Source organism: Culex quinquefasciatus, chromosome 2, assembly GCF_015732765.1.
Source record: "Culex quinquefasciatus strain JHB chromosome 2, VPISU_Cqui_1.0_pri_paternal, whole genome shotgun sequence".
In the NCBI taxonomy this organism is placed as follows: Eukaryota; Metazoa; Arthropoda; class Insecta; order Diptera; family Culicidae; genus Culex; species Culex quinquefasciatus.
In genome coordinates this window covers 153,284,528-153,307,627 of record NC_051862.1, presented here as the reverse complement: position 1 = coordinate 153,307,627, position 23,100 = coordinate 153,284,528, and the positions used below count along the sequence as shown (strand labels likewise).

General features: G+C 37.5%; 3 protein-coding genes across 4 annotated transcripts in view; 2 read left to right on the top strand and 1 right to left on the bottom strand.

The window, feature by feature from the left end:
• Window positions 1–1,747, top strand: part of LOC6031734 (nucleoporin NSP1) — a 49,748-nt gene extending 48,001 nt beyond the window's left edge. For both annotated transcript variants that reach the window (XM_038252999.1, XM_038252997.1), the window contains 3 exons: window positions 481–579; window positions 797–1,468; window positions 1,660–1,747. In XM_038252999.1, coding sequence (XP_038108927.1) covers window positions 481–579; window positions 797–1,242 — 545 coding nt within the window. In that variant the 3' untranslated portion in view covers window positions 1,243–1,468; window positions 1,660–1,747. The remainder of the gene's footprint in view (window positions 1–480; window positions 580–796; window positions 1,469–1,659) is intronic.
• Window positions 1,527–8,046, top strand: LOC6031733 (outer dense fiber protein 3). The gene is made up of 3 exons (XM_038250850.1): window positions 1,527–1,539; window positions 1,660–1,916; window positions 7,930–8,046. The coding sequence occupies exons 1-3, from the start codon at window positions 1,527–1,529 to the stop codon at window positions 8,044–8,046; spliced, it is 387 nt and encodes a 128-aa protein (XP_038106778.1).
• Window positions 8,047–11,473: 3,427 nt separating this feature from the next.
• Window positions 11,474–17,448, bottom strand: LOC6031732. The gene is made up of 3 exons (XM_038257753.1): window positions 17,223–17,448; window positions 11,899–12,312; window positions 11,474–11,781 (listed from the first exon to the last, which is right to left on the bottom strand). The coding sequence occupies exons 1-3, from the start codon at window positions 17,313–17,315 to the stop codon at window positions 11,740–11,742; spliced, it is 549 nt and encodes a 182-aa protein (XP_038113681.1). The 5' UTR covers window positions 17,316–17,448; the 3' UTR covers window positions 11,474–11,739.
• Between the last annotated feature and the right edge of the window lie 5,652 nt (window positions 17,449–23,100).

The following is a 23,100-nucleotide window of genomic DNA, read 5'->3' as shown; positions in this document are numbered from 1 at the left end:
AAGAGACCACTTTTTTAGTAAAGTATAAACCTATCAGACATAGCATTAATTATGAAATTTCCATAAGGTTTATGAATTTATTTTATCTTACCCAATCAATAACAAAAATAAAATTCTAACCAACATTTAAAAAAAATATCTAATTTTAAAAAAGTTTAGCGGATACAACATTCAAAAACTTCATCAAGAACGAATTTCCAAAAAGAATTACATATAATTTTATAGGTTTAGTTTTAAGGCAGCGATTCCCAGCGGGGGTACAGGGCCTACTTGATTTACATGGCAGGGGGTACCAGCCTAGAAGAAGGTTGAGAATCGCTGTTTTAAGGTCATCAACATTTCTTGACCCAGCATAAAACCCCTGACCATTCCAGGTTTTTTCTGACTTTTCCAAAAATCGACACTATAATAGAATGTAGACGGTTCAGCTCTTGCCATGTTTAATACCATACTAATCCGAATCCCAATTCCTTCCCACAGCTCCCTCAGCCTACCAACCAGAGAAGTTCAAGGTCGACGTTTCGCCGGCGTTCACGTTCGGTGTGAAGGTAACTTCCGAAAGGCTCAGTGACATCCCAGGTAAACATTACGTCTTTATTTGCCTCCGTACCCAAAAAAACGGACACTTCCTAGAGCATGCCGCGAAACCCTCAAAGCGGAACAATTTCTCACCACAATTTTTTTCAATATCTTTCTTTCAACAAACCTCATACCTTATGTTTTGCTCGCTGTTCATCAAACCTTGCACACGACCACCAACTTCACATTCTCGCACAAAACGCGCACCTCATGGCAGAGCCGTCCTCAATGGCCATCGTGAACGGGGCAGGTGATACCAACCATCAATCCGCAACCAGCAGCAGCAGCACCACGACGACCGCCGTGGCGACGGTCAACGGAGCCGGGTACAGCGCGGTAACCCAACAACGACAACAGAGTAGTTCTGCCGCCCAGCAACAGCAGCAGTCCCAGACGCAGGTTCAGGTCCAGAGTGACGGATCTGGAGGTACGGTGACCAAGACTACCACGACCACAACCAGCAGCGGCTCGGTCAAGATGACCCGGGAGCGGAAGTCGGTGCGGGAGGAGCACGTGACCGGTGTGGTGGTGTCGTCGTCCGACGGGTCGACGAATGCCGTCACGAACGAGAACCTCGTGCCGAACTGCATCGCCGGCGTCAAGTCGCTGCAGAACGTGGAACACCAGCACCGCATGGTTTGCACGGGACATTTCCGCGCTTAAAGTGTCTTGAGTTTCGGCATCTCACGTTTTATGATTTTTTGTTTTATTTTTGTTTTTTTTGAGAAAAAGTTTGTTAAATGTTTGATAGCTTGCTAGATGTAGCTTTGAATTGCTTTTTACTTTGAACTGTTCTTAAAGTTCCACCACATTTTTTATAAAGTAGTAACTGGTTAGTTTGTGTAGTTTGCATGTCCCGAAAGCAGCGAAACTTGTAAGTAATCTTAAGGTAAGTCCCGAGTATCTCAAAATCAGCACCACCAATATCTAGTTCTCAATCATGTGGAATGTTCATGAATTGTACAAAAAAAAAGAATCTCCAGCCACCTCATTTCAAACCAAATTCATACCCCCAACGTCAAAACGCAAGACCAAAAAGTCCAAACCCCGCCCAAACCCCTTCTTCCCACCCACCAACAGCTCCGAACGAGTACCACATCCCGGACGTGCTCGGAACAAGCAAGGAGGGCCCCATCCGATCCGCCCCCGCCTACACAATCACCGGCCGGGCCAAGTCGCGGCTGCCCCAGTGTATCACCTTTCCCGGGCCTGGCCATTACGACGCCAAGATCGATCCGCTGGTGAAGAAGGCGCCGATGTTCTCGATGGCGACCCGCTTCAAGGTGCCGACGGACGAGGCGATGAAGCCGGGCCCGGCGGCGCACCACCCGGAGAAGGTAAGCGGCGGTTTTATTCTGGGATAGAGCGGGACGGGACGAGCGGATGGACAAACAAATGGGAATTTTGGATTTTCGCAGAAAAAAAAATCCATTTTAAAAGGATTCATATGAACACAATGTTCCTGACACCCGAAATGAATATTTAACCCTTAGAGTACCACGTGAAAGTTTAATATTCAAAAAATCATATCTCGGCCCCAATACAACCAATTTGACTCGTTTTAGAATCGTTGGATCGGCCAACTTCCAGAGAACACGGTGCTCTATGAAGAAATCCGATCCGAGCCCTTTGGCCGGAGATATTCCGGAATTCCGTGGACCAGATCGGGTCCAGGGTAGCCAGGTCATTTTTCTTTCTACAATAATTATCCAAAAAGTTGTAAATAAGTAAACTTTTGTAGTTGTTTATTCATCATAAGTCACAGAAAGGTTATTCCAAAGCCTTGGAGCAATTCTGGATAGGATGGACACTTGGTCAATCACCCGGAACCGGTTCCGGGTTCCCGGTTCAATTTGTAGGTATGGCCAACATACTACTTTTGGCAAAATGGGGCATGCGACATGCCAAAGTTCATGAAATTGTGCCACGAGTCCATATTAGCCCATACAAAGTCAATCTGACTCCATGAGGCCACCCGGAACCGGTTCCAGGTTCCCGGTTCCAATCCGTAGGTATGGCCAATATACTACGTTTGGCGAAATGGGGCATGCGACATGTCAAAGTTCATGAAATTGTGCCACGAGTCTAAATTAGCCCATACAAAGTCAATCTGACTCCATGTGGCCACCCGGAACCGGTTCCGGGTTCCCGGTTCCAATCTGCAGGTATGGCCAATATACTACGTTTGGCGAAATGGGGCATGCGACATGTCAAAGTTCATGAAATTGTTCCACGAGTCTATATTAGCCCATACAAAGTCAATCTGACTCCATGTAGCCACCCGGAACCGGTTCCGGGTTCCCGGTTCCAATCCGTAGGTATGGCCAATATACTACTTTTGGAGAAATGGGGCATGTGACATGTCAAAGTTCATGAAATTGTTCCACGAGTCCATTTTAGCCCTTACAAAGTCAATCTGACTCCATGTGGCCACCCGGAACCGGTTCCGGGTTCCCGGTTCCAATCTGCAGGTATGGCCAATATACTACTTTTGGCGAAATGGGGCATGTGACATGTCAAAGTTCATGAAATTGTTCCACGAGTCCATATTAGCCCATACAAAGTCAATCTGACTCCATGTGGCCACCCGGAACCGGTTCCGGGTTCCCGGTTCCAATCTGTAGGTATGGCCAACATACTACTTTTGGAGAAATGGGGCATGTGGCATGTCAAAGTTCATGAAATTGTTCCACGAGTCCATATTAGCCCATACAAAGTCAATCTGACTCCATGTGGCCACCCGGAACCGGTTCCGGGTTCCCGGTTCCAATCTGTAGGTATGGCCAATATACTACTTTTGGCGAAATGGGGCATGTGACATGTCAAAGTTCATGAAATTGTTCCACGAGTCCATATTAGCCTATACAAAGTCAATCTGACCCCATGTGGCCACCCGGAACAGGCAACCTAGAACTTCATTTTAGTGCTGTGACGACAATACTTTATGCTGTTTATGTTGCTCAATATTTTCAATGATACTAACCAATCCGGTTCTTCGATTGAGGACTTTCTGATTCTGAGTCCAAGTCCGAAATCGTCTCATGATCCAATCCATCTTCTTTCTAGGTTCGTCGTCCAATTGTTCCTCCTCTTCGTACTCGCTAAAACTGTCGTCCATTCCGGACATTCTTGCACCACATCACAAATCTTGATCACAACAAAATCACCCCTTTCAACTATAATTTACAGCAGCAATCGTTTACGCTGACACGCTTCCTGTTGTTTGAAATCTTTTTGGCGGCAACTTGGCTACGTGCCGTTGTCGTTGACAGCTTCGTCGTTATTCATGAGCGTCGTTAGTAAACACTACAAAAGTGGGGGCGTGATCTAAATTGTAACATTTTATATAACATTACAATTGTATATGTTTTTATGTAAAGGTTCAAAGAGTCCTAGCAAGAGTCACAGTTTCAAGAAAAATTCAAAATGTGTTTTTTTCTAACATTGTTTTGAGAGAACCAAACAGGGTTTCTCCAAAAAATAAATGAAATTTTAGTATGATTCGTTTCCAGCGATGAAAGATTCATCACAAAAGAAATTTGTTGACGCTCATCTAGAGAAAAAATCGGAAGGGACCGTGGCTCTCTTCTTTCGCGCACAAAAGATGGGATTTCAAAAAATCATCATCTTGATTTTTCTGCGGAACCTCTTTTTCACTACTAAACTTGCAGGTGTAACGTCATACGTCGAAAAATGATCTGTCACATTTTGTAGATGGGCAATGTGTTTAGCAATGTGCAACTGTATCGCCGGCTCACCCAACTTCTCCTGCTTTACCGGGTCACCCTGGTCCTGTGTGTAGTGATGAGAACGAGGGCTTTCAAATCCCGAACTTTGACATGTCACATGCCCCATTTCGCCAAAAGTAGTATGTTGGCCATACCTACAGATTGGAACCGGGAACCCGGAACCGGTTCCGGGTGGCCACATGGAGTCAAATTGACTTTGTATGGGCTAATATGGACTCGTGGCACAATTTCATGAACTTTGACATGTCACTTGCCCCATTTCGCCAAAAGTAGTATGTTGGCCATACCTACGGATTGGAACCGGAAACCCGGAACCGGTTCCGGGTGGCCACATAGGGTCAGATTGACTTTGTATGGGCTGATATGGACTCGTGGAACAATTTCATGAACCTTGACAAGTCGCTTGCCCCATTTCGCCAAAAGTAGTAGGTTGGCCATACCCGCAGATGGGAACCGGGAACCCGGAATCGGTTCCGGGTGGCCACATGGAGTCAGATTGACTTTGTATAGGCTAATATGGACTCGTGGCACAATTTCATGAACTTTGACATGTCACATGCCCCATTTCGCCAAAAGTAGTATGTTGGCCATACCTACAGATTGGAACCGGGAACCCGGAACCGGTTCCGGGTGGCCTCATGGAGTCAGATTGACTTTGTATGGGCTAATATGGACTCGTGGCACAATTTCATGAACTTTGACATGTCGCATGCCCCATTTCGCCAAAAGTAGTATGTTGGCCATACCTACGGATTGGAACCGGGAACCTGGAACCGGTTCCGGGTGGCCTCATGGAGTCAGATTGACTTTGTATGGGCTAATATGGACTCGTGGCACAATTTCATGAACTTTGACATGTCGCATGCCCCATTTCGCCAAAAGTAGTATGTTGGCCATACCTACAGATTGGAACCGGGAACCCGGAACCGGTTCCGGGTGGCCACATGGAGTCAAATTGACTTTGTATGGGCTAATATGGACTCGTGGCACAATTTCATGAACTTTGACATGTCACTTGCCCCATTTCGCCAAAAGTAGTATGTTGGCCATACCTACGGATTGGAACCGGGAACCTGGAACCGGTTCCGGGTGGCCTCATGGAGTCAGATTGATTTTGTATGGGCTAATATGGACTCGTGGCACAATTTCATGAACTTTGACATGTCGCATGCCCCATTTCGCCAAAAGTAGTATGTTGGCCATACCTACAGATTGGAACCGGAAACCCGGAACCGGTTCCGGGTGGCTACATGGAGTCAGATTGACTTTGTATGGGCTAATATAGACTCGTGGCACAATTTCATGAACTTTGACATGTCGCATGCCCCATTTCGCCAAACGTAGTATATTGGCCATACCTACGGATTGGAACCGGGAACCTGGAACCGGTTCCGGGTGGCCACATGGAGTCAGATTGACTTTGTATGGGCTAATATGGACTCGTGGCACAATTTCATGAACTTTGGCATGTCGCATGCCCCATTTTGCCAAAAGTAGTATGTTGGCCATACCTACAAATTGAACCGGGAACCCGGAACCGGTTCCGGGTGATTGACCAAGTGTCCATCCTATCCAGAATTGCTCCAAGGCTTTGGAATAACCTTTCTGTGACTTATGATGAATAAACAACTACAAAAGTTTACTTATTTACAACTTTTTGGATAATTATTGTAGAAAGAAAAATGACCTGGCTACCCTGGACCCGATCTGGTCCACGGAATTCCGGAATATCTCCGGCCAAAGGGCTCGGATCGGATTTCTTCATAGAGCACCGTGTTCTCTGGAAATTGGCCGATCCAACGATTCTAAAACGAGTCAAATTGGTTGTATTGGGGCCGAGATATGATTTTTTGAATATTAAACTTTCACGTGGTACTCTAAGGGTTAAGGATTAGTACCATAGTTTTGACGACTTTTCCTTTTTTGGAATGGCTCAGTGATTAAATCTTAAACTCAAAATGTTTTTAGAAAATCACTTTTTCGTTTGAATTTAGTTAAAGTTACCTTGAGCAATTTGAAACAGCTGTTTTTGTTTACTAAAAAAAGTGTTTATTTAAAATGATTCAAATAAAAACATAAAGAAATTTTTTTTAACGTAAATAAAGTCAGATTGTGGAAAGACCTATTTACTCCATAATAGGACAATTAAAAAACATCGTCTTTTATGAGCATTTCGATGCCTCTGTACTCTTTTGTGCTAAGCTTGCTGGTTTTCCTATTTAGTTAGTACAAGAGAGCACAGAGGCATCGATTTATGTGTCTCTATACAATTGTGGTCATTCAAAACGATCTCGAGCCAAATTGGCTCGGACTCGAGCAAAAATTTTCACAGGGGAGATGGTCTTAGAAATAATAGGGTACACCGGAAAAAAATACAAAAATGGCATATTTTGCGCTTGAGGTGAAGGTGAGGCAAAATTTGGCGCATGAATTATAATTTTCTGATAAGTTGATAAAATATATTTTTTTTAATTTAATAATTTACTATCGAATATTAATTTGTAACATATTTTCGTAGGAAAAAGCACTTTTGAAAAAAGTATTTTCAAGGAGCTCGTGAAATTTTCTATAATTTTCTTTTTTAAATTGTGTAGATTGGACTGCTAGTTGCTGAGATACAAAACCTTCAAAAGTTTAAATTTTGTGAGCAACATTTTTAAACTAGGGATATCCCAAATATGATTTTCTATGCCACATTTTTCCTTTCTCAAATTTACTGTTATGCAAGTTGAATCAGCTGAATAAGCTGCCAACCTGGGTAAATAAAACAAAACAAACTGTTCCTTTCTATTTTTATAACTTCTGAGCAATTCTCTACGAAATCGGTCTTTTTTCTTCAATTTTGATTTTTGTATTTTTTAATCCGACTGAAACTTTTTTGGTGCCTTCGGTATGCCCAATGAAGCCATTTTGCATCAAAATACATGCTGAAAAAAAACCTCTTTTTGCAACTTGTTGCATAAACTACTTTTTCAGTATTTCACCTCCGCCATATTGGCCGCCATCTTGGATTTGAAAGTTCTAAATTAATTCAGAGTAGTTCAGGGGTCATACATACTAAAGCTCGGCAAACAAAAATATGACCAAGAAAAAAAATTCGTGATTCGATTACCCGAAGTGAAATGAAAATTTTGTATATTTGATCTTTTTAAAAAACTCTAAACATTTTCTATAAATCTTAGATTTTTTGAATGAATGCGAACCAAATGTACAACTGAAAAATGAGTTTTCGGAGCATTTTGCTTTGTAATGTAGAAATTTTGGCTTGCATATAAATTTAACATGTTGAAAAAACATAAAAATATATACGAAACAAAATGTTGCAGAACAAGAAAAGTAAAATTGTTCGTAGAATGAACTCTAAAAAATGACAGTAGAGGGGTAAACATAAGGCCAGGTGAACAGAATTACCATTACCATTTGTTTGTCCATCCAAATGAGTTAATAATTAAACCTTTGAAATATGTGCCACCATGCAATATACTAATCTGCTTCTTCCTGAAAATACGCGCACGCCCCTACGCAAATCGCCATTTTCTGTTGCGTTTCCCCTTCCCCACTCACAACCACCCTACACACCCTAAAACTTCCCATCCAAAAGGGCTATTACGTGCACCATTCCGTTCCCGCCATTTCCTTCGCGATTCGCCATTCACCCTTTATGGCCCAGAAGAATCCCCCATTGACGTTCACCATTCGAAGATCGTACTGGGACTGAGGAAGAGCTGCTCCCGGTCAAATTTGCTTGCAAAAACCAAACCAAATCTGGAAACGAAACGAAAAATTCTCATAAAATTTATTTTCTTTCTCTCATCAAATGCACTTTAATGCCATTGAATGTCATCAACGCACCCCGAAATCCACACACACACACCGAAAAAATCCAACAGATCAACCTGGGGCACGTTCCGTCGTACAGCTTCGGGATCAAGCATTCGGAGTATCTGGGACAGTTTCCCGAGCCGACGCGCTTCCGTAACCAACTAATCTACTGAGCATGGCGAGGAGGCACTCCCGCGCGTTCTGATTGAGGTTGTGAGCATCCAAATGTTTGTTTTAATTGAGTTTTTTTTCGTTGCGAGGTGCTAGCAGATAACATTTTACTATCGTTTCAACCGTTTTGGCATTTGAATTAGTGTACCGCATCTAGTGAAGAGTTTCAACCATTTAAAGCAGTATGATTTTTAGGGCAAGTTTTCAAAAGTTGTAAATCATCTGATTTCATGTTTTTCATTTATGTTCGTTTATAAGAGAAATAAAATTTACTTACAGCGAAGCGATTTTAAAGGCTATAGCGTTTTATTCATGAAAGAAAAATCCCTGTTGGTAAACTTACAAAAAACTGCTGTTCATTTCAGGTTCAACCTTCACCGATTTGGACCAAACTCGGAGTTAACTTTCATCTATCGTTATCGTTATTGGTTAAAGCACACAGCAGACGACTTCGCAACTTGTCGTTTCAAATTGCAAAAGAATTTGATAAAAATGTATTAAATCCCTTAAATGCCTCCCGAAAACACATTCTAAGTTCTAAATAGAGTTTTTTTCGGGTGCTGAATGCTTACTTTCAGAAGATAGCAATTGAATGCGTTAAAAACAAGCGAGCAGTTTAACTTATAAAACACAAAGTTGTCGGTTATTTCATGAACATTGTTTGGATTACTCTGAGATTTTTATTGATTTTCATGTAAAATTGTCCAAAGAACACGATGACACTAAAATATAAAAATAGAGCAATTCTCTGAGATTTCGCGGTCATTCGATTTTTTTTTGTATTTTTTTATCCGACTGAAACTTTTTTGGTACCTTCGGTATGCCCAAAGAAGCCATTTGCATCATTAGTTTGTCCATATAATTTTCCATACAAATTTGGCAGCTGCCAATACAAACATGTTATGTGAAAATTCAGAAATCTGTATCTTTTAAAGGAATTTTTTGATCGATTTGGTGTCTTCGGCAAAGTTGTAGGTATGAATATGGACTACACTGAAATAAATGATACACGGTAAAAAAATTGTGATTTTAAATTACACTTTTTGTCTCTAAAACTTGATTTGTAAAAAAACACTATATTTAACTTTTTTTTTTTATTTTCTGATTTGTTTGAGACCATAAAATGCCAACTTTTCAGAAATTTCCAGAATGGGCAAAAAATCTTTGACCGAGTTATGAATTTTTTTAATCAATACAATTTTTTTCAAGAAATCGTAATATTGGTCGCACAAATTTTTCAACTTAATTTTTCGATGTAAAATCAAATTTGCAATCAAAATGTACTTTAGTGAAATTTGATAAAGTGCACCGTTTTCAAGCTATAGCCTTTTTTGTGTAACTTTTTTCAAAATAGTAGCAGTTATTATTTTTTTTTTAAATTAGTGCTCATGTTTGCCCACTTTTGAAAAAAATATTTTTGAAAAGCTGAGAATTTTTTTCTCTATATTTTGCTTTTTTGAGCTTTGTTGATACGACCCTTAGCTGCTGAGATATTGCCATGCAAAGGTTCAAAAACAGGAAAATTGATGTTTTCTAAGTCCCACCCAAATAAACCACAATTTTCTAATGTCGATATCTCAGCAACTAATGGTCCAAATTACAATGTTAAAATATGAAACATTCATGAAATTTTCCGATCTTTTCGAAAACAATATTTTCAAAAAAATTGAATCAAGTTGAAGTTCAAACATTTTTGCGACCAATATTGAGATTTTTTGAAAAAAAAATCAGTATTGATTAGAATAATCATAACTCGGTCAAAGATTTTTTGCAAAAACATATCAAAAAATAAAAATAGTGTTTTTTTGCAAATCAAGTTTTAGTGACAAAACTTGAAACTAAAAATCATCAAAAAAAATTACCGTGTATCATTTTTTTTCAGTGTAGTCCTTATCCCATACCTACCACTTTGCCGAAGACACCAAATCGATCAAAAAATTCCTTCAAAAGATACAGATTTTTGAATTTTCACATATCGTTTTTGTATGGACAGCTGCCAAATTTATATGGACAATTATATGGACAAACTAATGATGCAAAATGACTTCTTTGGGCATACTGATGGCACCAAAAAAGTTTCAGCCGGATTTAAAAATACAAAAAATAAAATTAAAGAAAAAAGACCGATTCCGTAGAGAACTGCTCAATAACCAAAACCAGAAATGAGTCAAAATCACGTTTAATATTTTAATGTGTTAATTATAATTGAAGACATTTTAGGGAGGATATTTTATTTTTTATCGTATTCGAATTTCAAATTTTATCTAAAAAGTTTGTTAGAAAATCGTATAAAAAACGCAAAGCCAAAACTAGAGGAAAATTCAACAAAAGCTTCAAAACCATGACCAAAAAAACATTGGACATTCAGAAGCGCGATTTTTTAAAGAATATGGTTTTTGGGAAAATCTCAATTCATGATTTAAGTTTTTACGAAAATTCAGCAATTTCTTAAACATTTCAAAAAAGCCCAATGGATGGATTAGTCTGAAACTATTGATCAAATTTTCAATATCATAAATCAAAACCTAAAATAAAAACTAACATTTAAAATGGACTTGATTATAAAAATAAAAGAAAACCTAATTATGCGATCATGACCACTGTGCACCACATGCTCATATATGACAATAACTGAAAAGTGACTTCCCCCACACAAAATCATATTAAAAAACTTGCTGGCTAGAGTTTCCATCCAATCGAGCTCTTATTTCCTTGGGATTTATGCTGTAAATTATCAAAATTATTTGAAAATATTTTAAATAATGTCACAGTTTTATAAAAAATATGCCTTTAAAAAATAATATCCCTTCAAACAACATTTTGATTATTAGGTTGTGCCCTAATATTAGACAGGACTAACCCTTGCACTCTAGTCTAACGAGCACTACGATAATCCGGCTCAATTAAAGATGATTCACTCCCGTTATACCGGTATTTAACACTGATTGACATGAGCAACCTGAGTGACCTGAAATGATCAAAACAAAGCCATCCGGTACGCACAATGCTAGAAAAATTCTCACGAACACGTGTAACTTGTACTTTCCATTTTTATCGAAATATTTTGTCTGGCTTTGAAGAGGAGATTAGTCACCGTTAATTTGAAGCATTATGTCAAGGGATTCCGTTTGAATAAATAAGAACAAATTGTGTCATTGCTGTGAGATAACTTTAAGACATCATATTCAATAACTTCATTTGTAATTTTAAAAACTTTTTCCATGGAACTTTCCTGGAGTCAATTTAGCGGAAACACAAACACAGTCGATGTGGTTCCCCCGATGTACAACTTAGTCTCGGATTCAATGAGGTAACGTACTGTATATATTTTAGTATCACCATAAGCACTTGATTAGCGTTGATTCGTAGTAATTGTAATTCATTCCACCTTCCAAAGTCGTCATAAACCTGTTGCAGCTCACTTGGCGATGTCGATCTGCACTCGGAAGCAGCTTTTGCCCTGTTGGAAGAGATCAACCGTTTAGAGGAATACATTAGCGAGGAAACCAGTCAGCTGTGTAATGTATATCCCGAGGGATTAATTTCTCAGAATCAAACCACACTACCACCAACTCACCGTGTCGTGCTGGATGTCCATCTCGATATCGATGAGGCCACGTGCCAACGGGAGGAACTGTTTGTACTGCTCGATGTTGACGGCCTGGGACGGATCCGTACAGAGCGTTCCCTCCTCAACCGGACAGCTCTCCGGGAGTCGCAACGTTTTCAGCATCTGGCCAATGTTGGCATCCTTGCGTCCCTTGGCCAACCGTTCGCACAGATTCACCCGGTCCTGCAGCACCACGATGCCATCCTTTTTGACCTTCAGGCTCGAAATAGCCGTGTTGAACGACTTAAAGCTGACACAGCCGCGGGATTTGATTTCGCAGTTCTTCGTTAGTACCGCGGTGTAGTTTTCGTGGGCCGTGATGACCGCGTCCGGGCCGGCGCAGTTTTCCACCTTGCGGACCTTGATTTTGAAGCCACCATTCTGGGGGTGTTGAAGAAGGAAATAGTAGTTTATGCAACAAGTTGCAAAAAGAGGATTTTTTCAGCACGAGTCGTACATTTATCCAACGAGGTTCACCGAGTTGGATAAATACGAAGAGTGCTGAAAAAATCAAGTTTTGCAACGAGTTCCATACAACATTTTTTGCAATTCCGAAAAACATCCATTGAGTGAAATTTTATGTAAAATTGTCATGTATTTTGTCAATAAATCGTTTGAATCAAAAAAATGTTACTTTTCGAAACAAGTGCTGAAAAGTTCAACTTTTCAGCACCCATTTCAGTGCTGAAAAGTAGAACTTTTCAGCATTTATTTTGAAAAGTGTTGCTATTCGATTCTGTTATTCTTGGTACAGAAAAGTAGGCTATTTCGTCGTTCAAGAATGACAGGAAAAGTAAGTAGTTTCACGACGGAATTGCAAAAATGATTTTTATTAGTAACTAGTTCAACTTAAAACTATTTTAATAGTAGTCAATTCATTGTTTAGTAATATTTTTGAATAAAATGTAACACTTTTTTAAGATTAAAATTTTCCCCTTTTATCCAAAAAAGATGAATCTATTAAAAAAAAACTCTTTAAAAGCGAGTCCACGAGCAAAGCATACCCATTTCGCATCGACCTCACCAATCTGCCTGAAATTTGCAGGGGTTATAAGAGCACTTCAGGTCAACAGGAAGTGGGGCAAATTGGGACACAAAATTTAAAGGTTCAAAAACGTCAAAAATCTTAAAAATGCTATAACAAAAATGTAAAAATCCATTTAATTTCAAAATTCAAAATGCATCTGAAAGGGCTTAATGCAATATAATGCAGGGTAGAGCATCCCAATTGGTTGAATCTGAAGGAAGTTATTGACATTTTAGTGAAAAAATAGCACAATTTTCAAACTCAAATAAAAAAGTGTTCCATCCAGATATCATCTCGGTTCGACCTGCAACTTGTAGGGAACATCTGGGACTACCATCTGAGACTGAGAACGATTTGGGTGAGGCAGTTTAACATTTTAAATAGACACTTTTTCTTTTAGTGAAACATGAAACATGCATAAAAATGTTTATTTTCAACCATTTTAACCCATTCAAAAATGAAAGTTAAAAAAAATCTTCGATTCGCATTTATTCAAAATCAGGTTCGTTTCCAAGGATACTAGATGACACTAGAAAAAACAGCTTCTTAATTTTTTTGCTTTCATTTTTGAAAATGACGTTTTTAAACCATAAAACTTAATTGCGTAAGTTTTTTGAAAACTTTTTCTTACTCTTGTTTGTGCATTTAATTAACAGTAATAATTGCTCTAAACCGAATTAAGACGTAACACACAGCTGAAATGAACACAAAAACTCTGTTAGGTTCATAATATGTACAAATTGTAATTTGATTATTCAGAAATAAAACCGAATTGAATTGAATTGAAAACCATAAAACTTTCTGTCCCGATTTGCCCCACTTCCCTTTGGCCTAGAGTGCTCATATTTTGGCCAGATGCCAGTTTCATATGTACAAACAACCTCTGAAAATTTCATGCAGATTGGTGAGGTCCAAACGACGTCCCATACAAAGGGGTATGCCCTGGTCGTGGACTCGCCCTTAAAGCAATTCCAGCTCTAGTCAGGAATTTTTCACGCACTTTTGTACCCGACCCTCTCCGATTTCAATGAAGCTTTGTAGACATGTCATCCTAGGCTTACACAGAAAAAAAAATGATGATAATATTCATCAGAAAATGGTGACAGATTTTGTGTAAAAAAAAAGTGTAATATTATATTCACATTTTAACAAATTTTTAAGGTAATATTACTCCAAAAAGAGGTAATATTCATCGTACCAAATTTTCAACATTCCAAAATTCAACTTTTTTTTTTGCTTTGTATATAAGCCATTTTTTTGTATTTTGAGCCAATTGTACTCAAAATGACATTTGAGAAGGGCGTTAGTATTTAACATATTTTTGTATTTCGTAATTTAAATATTACTATATCTCGAAGACGTTGCATCGTATCAAAAAATGATCAAAGACAAACTTGTAGGAAATAAGATGGGCTTTCTAGAAAAAATACATTGAAAGAAAAATACACGATATTTCTATGCGATTTTTTTTTAATATAATTTGAAGATAAAAAGTTACATTTTAAGATGATGTTACGATTTGCCTTAGATGTTACAAAAAGACTCACGAAAAGTGCAGGATGGTGTGTCTTTCATAAAAATAAAAAAAATCATTTAAAAAAATATTTTTTAAAGCGGTCTAAAAGTCAAAATTTTCAAAAACCGATAGTGGGAATCCGACTCTCTAGACAATTTTACATAAATGTCTTTATTTTGACCAAAAAATCAAGGACCCATTTTTTGGAGACCTCAAAATTCAATGGATTGGGAGTCTAATTAAATTAAATAATTTGTCGTACGTAGCATGTTTGGGTTCGATTAAAATTATTTTCAATTTTTCTGAATTGCAATTTAAATACTGAAAAAATGTTTTTTTTTGCGAAAGTAAAATTTGCGTCAATTTTCGCCAATACTAAAAAAGCACCAAAAACTGTACATTTTTCGATTATGAACAGCAATGTTATCGATTTTTAAAACATTCACAGCGAAATCGAGAAAAATGTTGACGATTTTTTAAACATTTCCATGTTGTCGAATTCAACAACGCAGAGTTACCGGATTTGCTTACAGGATTTCTATCCGTGTATGTATGAACCTTAGGAAAAAATCGCAACGCAATTAGACTTGAATAAAAATTTAAGAACAAATTTAAAGAGCTTTTCTTGCAAAATCACAAAAAATCTAGTCAAACATACAACTGTGAAATCGTAAATTCTTGTTTGCTTATTTTATGAAAACTACTGTTCAACATTAACATGTGCCTACCGTACTAACAATTTTGTAGGTAACTTCTTATAGTCAATTCCGTCAATTGTTCCATCACCGTAAATACAATAATTTATAATTTTGAAAAAAAAAACAACAAACCATTGGAAAAAAGTTCAATTTTGGAAACGTGAACTTCTGATTGTTAATTATACCTTCCTTATAGTTAAACATAGTTCAGTAAAAAAAACGTTTTCTTTTTTATCAGGAACTGGTGAAATTTTCACCATTTTGTATGGAATTTCACATTTCTACACGTAAATTCTGGTAAAATCGCATTTAAAAAGGTAATATCTGGACTTTTTATTAGGTCCTATTAATAAATGTCAAAATTTAAAGTTTTATACCTTATGTCAATGTCCATCGGAGTAAGCAGGACACATTCAATGTTTAGATTTTTTTTAGGACCTAAAAAAAAAGTCAAGATATACAACCATTAAATTTGTATCCTTTCAAAATTAAACTTATTTTCACTGTGTTTCCCAGTCGATGCACCCTTAACATTGAAATTAAGTAAAACATTTTGGAAGTATAGATCACTTTTTGCCAAAAAGACAACTTTCGCATTAAACCAATTTAATGAAAAATATAGCGGTAAATGTTTGTCCTGTATTTAACATAATTTCCCATTAGTTTTAGTTTGTAGTTTTCTATTCGAATGAACTTATGGTCAATCAAATAATATTCTTCGAAAAAAAAACACTCTGATGAGTTAATCAACCTATTACATGCAAATATCATAGGTTTACCAAAATATGATGGCACTTCGAATTTTTTTCTCAAGTTTAATACGATTAAATGCCATTTGAAAAATAGACTTAGTTTGCAAACAACATAAATTCAGATTTATAGTTTACATCACCAGGTTATGCCTTTTCATCCATGCGTTTTTGTGGTACCGTCAGTGGGGGTGACTATGGGTCAAAAAACGATACACCTCTCGTAATTTCTTAATAACAAAAACAATTTAAATAACATCGAAAATCTTTCAACGTAGATTTGTTCTTAGATAGTTTACTAACATTTTCTCAAAATATGGTGGATTTTGATGAAAACAATCTTAAATGCCAATAGTTTGAATATTGACCCATTCTCACCCCTTAGAGGGGGTGACATTGGGTCAAATGAAACTAAAATGATGCTCAAATACAACGATATGGTATGAACATGTCATCCAACAGTGTTTCTTGTTCGAGGGAATCGTATTGACATGCTACAATGTTTGAAGTAGATATTTTCAAACATTTGGGTAATCAGCAATTCGTACCTCAACTTAAGACAGCTGCCAAAATAACAGGATTTGTTCTAGGAATGAGATTTTTCATCGAAGTCATCTTAAGATGTCCCCTACACAACTCTTTTAACAGAATTTAGTTTCATTGAGAAGAACCTTAGAAATGGTAAAATCCGTAAAAAATCACTTTGACCCAATCTCACCCCCCAGACCCAATGTCACCCCCACTAACGGTATTAATCAAATTTTAAAATATCATGTTAGCAAAATGCGGAGTTTTACTCAATGAAATACTTTTTAAAGAACTTTTTAATACCAGAATCCGGTATCATAAGGTATAGAAGGTGATTTTTTAAACATTTAGATACAACCCATCTATTGCCTTGGATTTCTTCCTGCTCGGAGAATGTTGATGATACAACAAAATATTCAAAATTATGAAAAAGGTGCAAAAACCATCATACTCCAAATATTCTGATTATTTATAAATCATCTTTTTTTTATTATTAACAATTTTTATTAAGTAGTAGTAGGAGTAATATAATGAGGCATTTTTTTGTAAAATAATTGGCAATTAACTGAAGCTTTACGTGACATGTCTTCAATCATGTTATTCTATGATACAATCAGTAACGATCCATGAGGCAATCATTTTGTCATTAGTTCCACCACCAGCTATGAACAATATTAGAATTCACAAAGAGTTTTATAATTGTACCTAATACATTTTTGTTCATAGTTAAACTATACAAAAAAAAACATATTAGAAAATAAAAACACACTTACACAGGCAATCACTGCTCCTATGACACTAATCAGCAATAAAAATAGCACTTTCTGCACACTCTCAACTCCGTTCCTCGATAATCTGCAAGCCATTTTTTTGCTAGTCACAACTCTAAAACACTTTGAAGTAGAACGTTAGAGATATTATATTTCCCAGCACAAGGTATCCTATCCAATCCAGCTCGCACGGCAGCCTCCGGAAAACTAAACACCCATCAAGATGAACTTGAAAATCGTCAACTCTTCCCTCGCGGCTGGATGAGCTTTACTCTGTGTAGAACGCCAAACACAACCCCCTCCACCGGCTGTACGGTTCACTAAGCCGAGCTTTGGATTAGCGTAAAGCTACGCTTGTTAGACACTATTTTTCGGTTGTTAAGGTTTTTCGAACAATCGAGGTGCAATGGTTATTAACATGTGCTATCGCTAGCCAATCGTGACAAGTGGTAGAATTTCCACTTTACATTCAGTGACGTCAAACATTCGAGCAGTTCGAGCAGTGATTTTCCGGTGCGACCAGGCGTAAAGATTAAGCTAGTGACTCATTCTGCGGACTCTTAAAATTAATCGCTGGGATGTTTGTCAATAATTGAACAACTGAATTATTTTTCCAGTCATGCAGAAGAGTTTCACAATCTTTTATGAAAAAGTGAAAAAAATAATGTTCAACAATTGTCAAATACATCGAATGAACGGATACTACAAAATTAGAATAACCAGTCAGCCTTAATCCCTTCTAATTATTTGTCCCACTGGGGAATCATCGTCACGACGTCAAACAATAGATGATATCGGCGTCGATTCCCCGGCGAGGCGTGATGAGTTTTTCCACCGCAAGATCAAAATGGGAGGAAAAACGGGTTTTTCGCGCCAACGGCAGTCACATATTGCGCTGGGGGAGGTGGATTAAGTGGCGGGTAATATAATCGCGCGCACAACACTAAAGCTATACTATGGTGCGCTGCAATTAGCCGGTAATGATGACAGTACTTGCGGGTGCAAAATCAGTGATTTTCACTAGTTGGAGTTGTTAGAAGCAATGAAATGATTCCGGACTTGGTGTGTCGTCTGTTAGGGGAAAGAAAAGTTTCCATGCGTTGATACTACTGGAGATGAGTGAAATAAGTTGATTTTTTGATAGGCTTTATTGATATTTCAAGAAGAGGTAAACTAAAATCTTCACAACTTATAACTTAATCCTTCCTAGAATTCATAACTAGAATATAGTTCTTCACTACCCTTTCATTTCGAACTGAATCTTGGCACATGGCATTTAATTTGAATAAATAATTTCAAATAACGGGGTAACCACACGCATTATTTCGTTGAAAGGGAGACTTAACAACTATTTACACTCTATTTTCTCAGAAGTACCTTGGAAAATATAGCTTTATGAGAGATGGTTGAATAAAATTAAACCTGCTGTATGCTAGAAGCCCATCGATCAATAGAGTTCCTGACACTTATTAACAGTGTTTAATTCGCCGATTTTTTCCTAATAAAAAGAAAAGCAAAAATTCTCAAAATATGAAACAACAATTTAGTTTTTAAAATTGTTTTCCAGGTCAGTAGCAAAACCTATACCTAAAATTACTTTTGCTATTGTACGCGTTAAAACCGTAAAATTTGGCACTTCCCGTAAAAAAAGAAGAATATGTTTTTATATTCTTTTAAATCTTTTTTTAAATATTTTTTTTTCTTTTTTTGGATATTTAAGTATTCAAATATTTTATGTTTTCTAATATATGCAAAAAAAAACTATTTTCATGTTGTCAAAAACTGTCCCAATTTTACAAAAAAAAAACATTGTAATTTACATTTTTATTTAAACTTGCTTTACAACAACTCATTTGAGTACCGTAAAACGGGGTGACTTTGATAGGTTTGCGATTTTTCCGCAAAATGAAGAGTACAATTAAATTACGTAAGGAATGGTTTAGAAACATACTGACCGTGGTAGAGAAGTGTTCAAAGTACCTCAAGAAGAACTTTTCATAAAATTTTGACAGGTTTAAAAAGTTAGTTAACTATAGTTAAGAAAATGTTGATGAAAGTCATTATTTTAAACTTCTCAAAGTGTCATGATTTTCTCAATGAACATGATTTTTAATCGGAAAACGGAATGCATTTTCGGATTCTTTGGACAATTTTCCACTAGGAGAAGGTTAAAAAAGTTTGTAAATAATAAATAATATGTGTTTTTGAAACACAATTTAAAAAAATCTCCAAATTTATAGGCAATTTAAGTTCAACAAATTTCATGTAAAATGTGAAAACTTGTGATTTGTGCTTCGAATGCAGTATAAAATGCAAAATAAATCGATAATTTTATGAACAAAACTAGTTTAAACAAATTTCAGGCAAAATTCCAACTTTTTAAAAAAATTACCTAAAATTTATATGTATTTTGCTAAAAAACTTATACACTTAGTTAACTAAATATAAACATTGATTTTTTTCTTAAAAACAATATCAGCTACTTTAGTGATGGTACATTTAGCGTACACATAAAGTTTGAACATCTTAAATATGATTTTAACGAGAAAAACTATGACTATCAAAGTCACCCCGGAATTAATACTAAGAATTTTTAACGTTATTATTTTTCTAAACATTATTGAAAAAACTTTTTTTCTGAAATAGTGCATGGACTTTGTGTGTCCTACACAGAAAAAAATATGTGAACTTACTCGACACGGAAAAAATGAATCACATGTAAACTCAGTTGATGTAAACTTGAGATTCGACGTAAACGGTTGAATCATACGTAAAATCATGTTTATACGTATAATTTGTTGCAAATTTACATCAAATTGCATTTAAATTTAAATTTTTAATGACGTGCAAAAGTGTTACATCATAAATGATGTAACATTCGGAAATATTTTTTTGTGTGTACCCCAGTACATGTTTTAAAAATAATAATCTTGATAAAAACCTTACCTGTTGGAAAATATTCTAAAAACAAATTGAAATCCTATCAAAGTCACCCCGGTTTACGGTACATTCAATGACAATTTTGAGTTTTTGTTGAAGTTTATTTTTTTGCTCCAAATTTTATTTAAATTTGGAATTCTTTATAATTTATTTATTTATTTATTTAGTCACACCGTCTTTGATACAAAAAATATCCACAGACTGAATTTAATCTATACCCTTAATTCTACTTTTAAAGCTAAGTTTGGACATGCCGTTGGTAAATTTGACACAGACAGAATTAAAACATTTACAACATTCATAAAAAGGGTTAAAATAACTTTCCAGCCACCGTTCGGGATTCTAAAGAGAACATCGCCTCTCCGATTTCTCTCTGGAGCTTGCGGCGGAAGCAAAGCTATTAGTGCCTGGCAGTCCGAGTTTCCGTTCACTACGTCGAATAAGAAAAGACGCCTGAGGAATGAATCCCGCAAAGAGAGCTTTTCCATCCTCAGAAATTGGAGTCTCTCCTCGTAGTGAGCCTGTCTCACTGGGTGGTTGGAGGGAAGTTTGCGGATAATCATCCTCGTTGCGGTTCTTTGCACTCTTTCGTACAAGTTTGCATCTCCAACCAGCCTGGGGGCCCAAATTTGTACGCCATACTCTAGTATGCTGTGGGCTAGGGTCAAGTACAAACACTTGATCGCTTGAAAATCCTTGAACTCCTGGGTGTTCCGAGAAATAAATCCCAATGTAGTCCTTGCCTTCGCTACTGTCGCCGAGAGATGTTCCTTGAAAGTCAGCTTCTTGTCGACTACAATGCCGAGATCCTTAATCGACTCGACACGTTCCAGCTCCTTCCCGTCGGAAAGGTAACGATAGAGCATAGACTAAATATATATAGATACGCCACTCCGCTGTTGGGACTGGCGACACTACCGCCACGCTAAAATTACCCCTGGTGGCAATTCACAGGTACTAATCTACCCTTTGGGAAAGTTTGAAAAAAAATCCTCCCCAGTTTCAGTTCAATGCTCAGTGGATATATCCAAGCAACTCTTGATTGGCAAAAGCTGTTCCAAGAAATGTCAAAACTCTCGTGACTTTGCAAATGTTTGATCGTGTTAGGAAAAATCTAGTCTGCTAATTGATGAGGCAACGTCGAAACAGGTTCGCTGTGGCAACACATGTATTAATGTTTAACTTGCTTTGCTCTACTTAAATAAGTCAGGTAAATTTATCAAAGCTAAACATAAAAATCCTTCATTAAAAAGCTTCTTTTGCTTTTCACAGCCTCGTGATTTCCCGGAAAGATGAATATGGTGACGGTGAAAATGGAATATCGTTGAATCCGGAAGGGGTAAACCGGATGCTTCCAACTATACCTGAACGGACACGAATCAGTACAGCGTTCTCAACGAAAATGCTGATCTCCATCATGGAAGATTCTCCTGCGGTTCTCCTTGGAATCCCGTTTTGGAACAGTGTATTAAGTCATACGATGTTTTGTTCCAGCATTACAGCACAATGAAGATTAATGTATAATTAACATTTGAGAAAAAAAAAATATACTCGCTTTATTATTAGCATTGAAGTACACATTTTTTTCACGATTTCAGAATTCAACTTGGTTGAGAACTGGGATACGATCGAGGATAGAATAGTTCTCCGCCAAGAACGGGGCTGGGTTAGGATGTTGAGCACACGACAGAGGAGGTGAGAACCGCGGACAGCAGCCTTATCGTCCAGAGAATCGGTGATTTCACTTTATCGTAATTTTCGCCTTCAACTTCCGGCCCTTCATTAAGCATATCAACCCTTCAACGCTATGAATCCTTTTGATCGGCGAAACGTGGGAAGTCGGTTATGCTTGTCCAATTCATCATCCGATAAATGGTCGTCAAATCAAAATGCTTGACCGTGTTAGTCCGAGTAGTTGGCTTGCTGAACAACTCTGGTTTCTTTTTCCGGTGATCGCACCAGCCATTGGTACCATGGTGCACGCCATGGCGGAAGGCAATTATTATTGAAATTGAATGTACCTAAAATGTTTTTTCGTGGAAAGGTAGCTAAGGGGGTCCCTTTTTGATATCTGTGACCTAGAAAATATTTCACCTAGGGATTTTCGATTTTTTGTCATTTTCAGTTTTTTAACTGTATAAATGGAGGCGCACGGTACTTTTGGTTACTTTGCGGTTGCACAGCACCTCCCTAATCCTTTTAATTGCAAAGGATACTGATCAAAGGGGTCGTCCATGAAATATTCCACAATATTTAAGGCCCCACCCACCTTTATAACCCCCCCCCCCTCATCCCCCTTATTTATTTAACAAAGACAATAACATTATTTTTAGTATGAGGCGTCATCCATCAAGTATGGCACACTAAAATCAGCAAAAATAACCCCCTCCCCCAATGCCACACATTGTCACGCTGACTACGCCTCCCCCTTGAAAAGTACGACACGTTTTGTACCCTAATCTTGTTTTTTTTTTAATTTTTTTTTTTTATAATTCTGAGTTCAATTTAACAGCTTATCATTTTTATAGGATATGTTTTTAATTTTTGTTAGGAGCGGCCGTGGCTGACTGGTTACGGTGTTCGCTTTCAAAGCGAATGGTCCTGGGTTCGATTCCCATCTGCTCCCAACGAGAAAGTATAAGAAATATTAATCTTGAAACTCTGAACATGAACGAAAAATCAAAGTCGCCCGAGTCGGGGTTCGATCCCCCGTCCTTTGGATGGTAAGCAAAAATGCTAACCACTACGCCATCACAGCTTGGTGAGCGATGACTGGAATTAGGAATACTGTTACTATCAACTATATACGCGCTGGGTCCTTGTCCATTTGACAAGGGTTCGGAAGTTCTAAATAACGTTTGAACCCGATTGGTGCAAACGTTCTTCAGGGCGGGGCTTGTCGATAAAGCAGCAGTACCTCGCGCTCGGCTAGCCAGCGTAG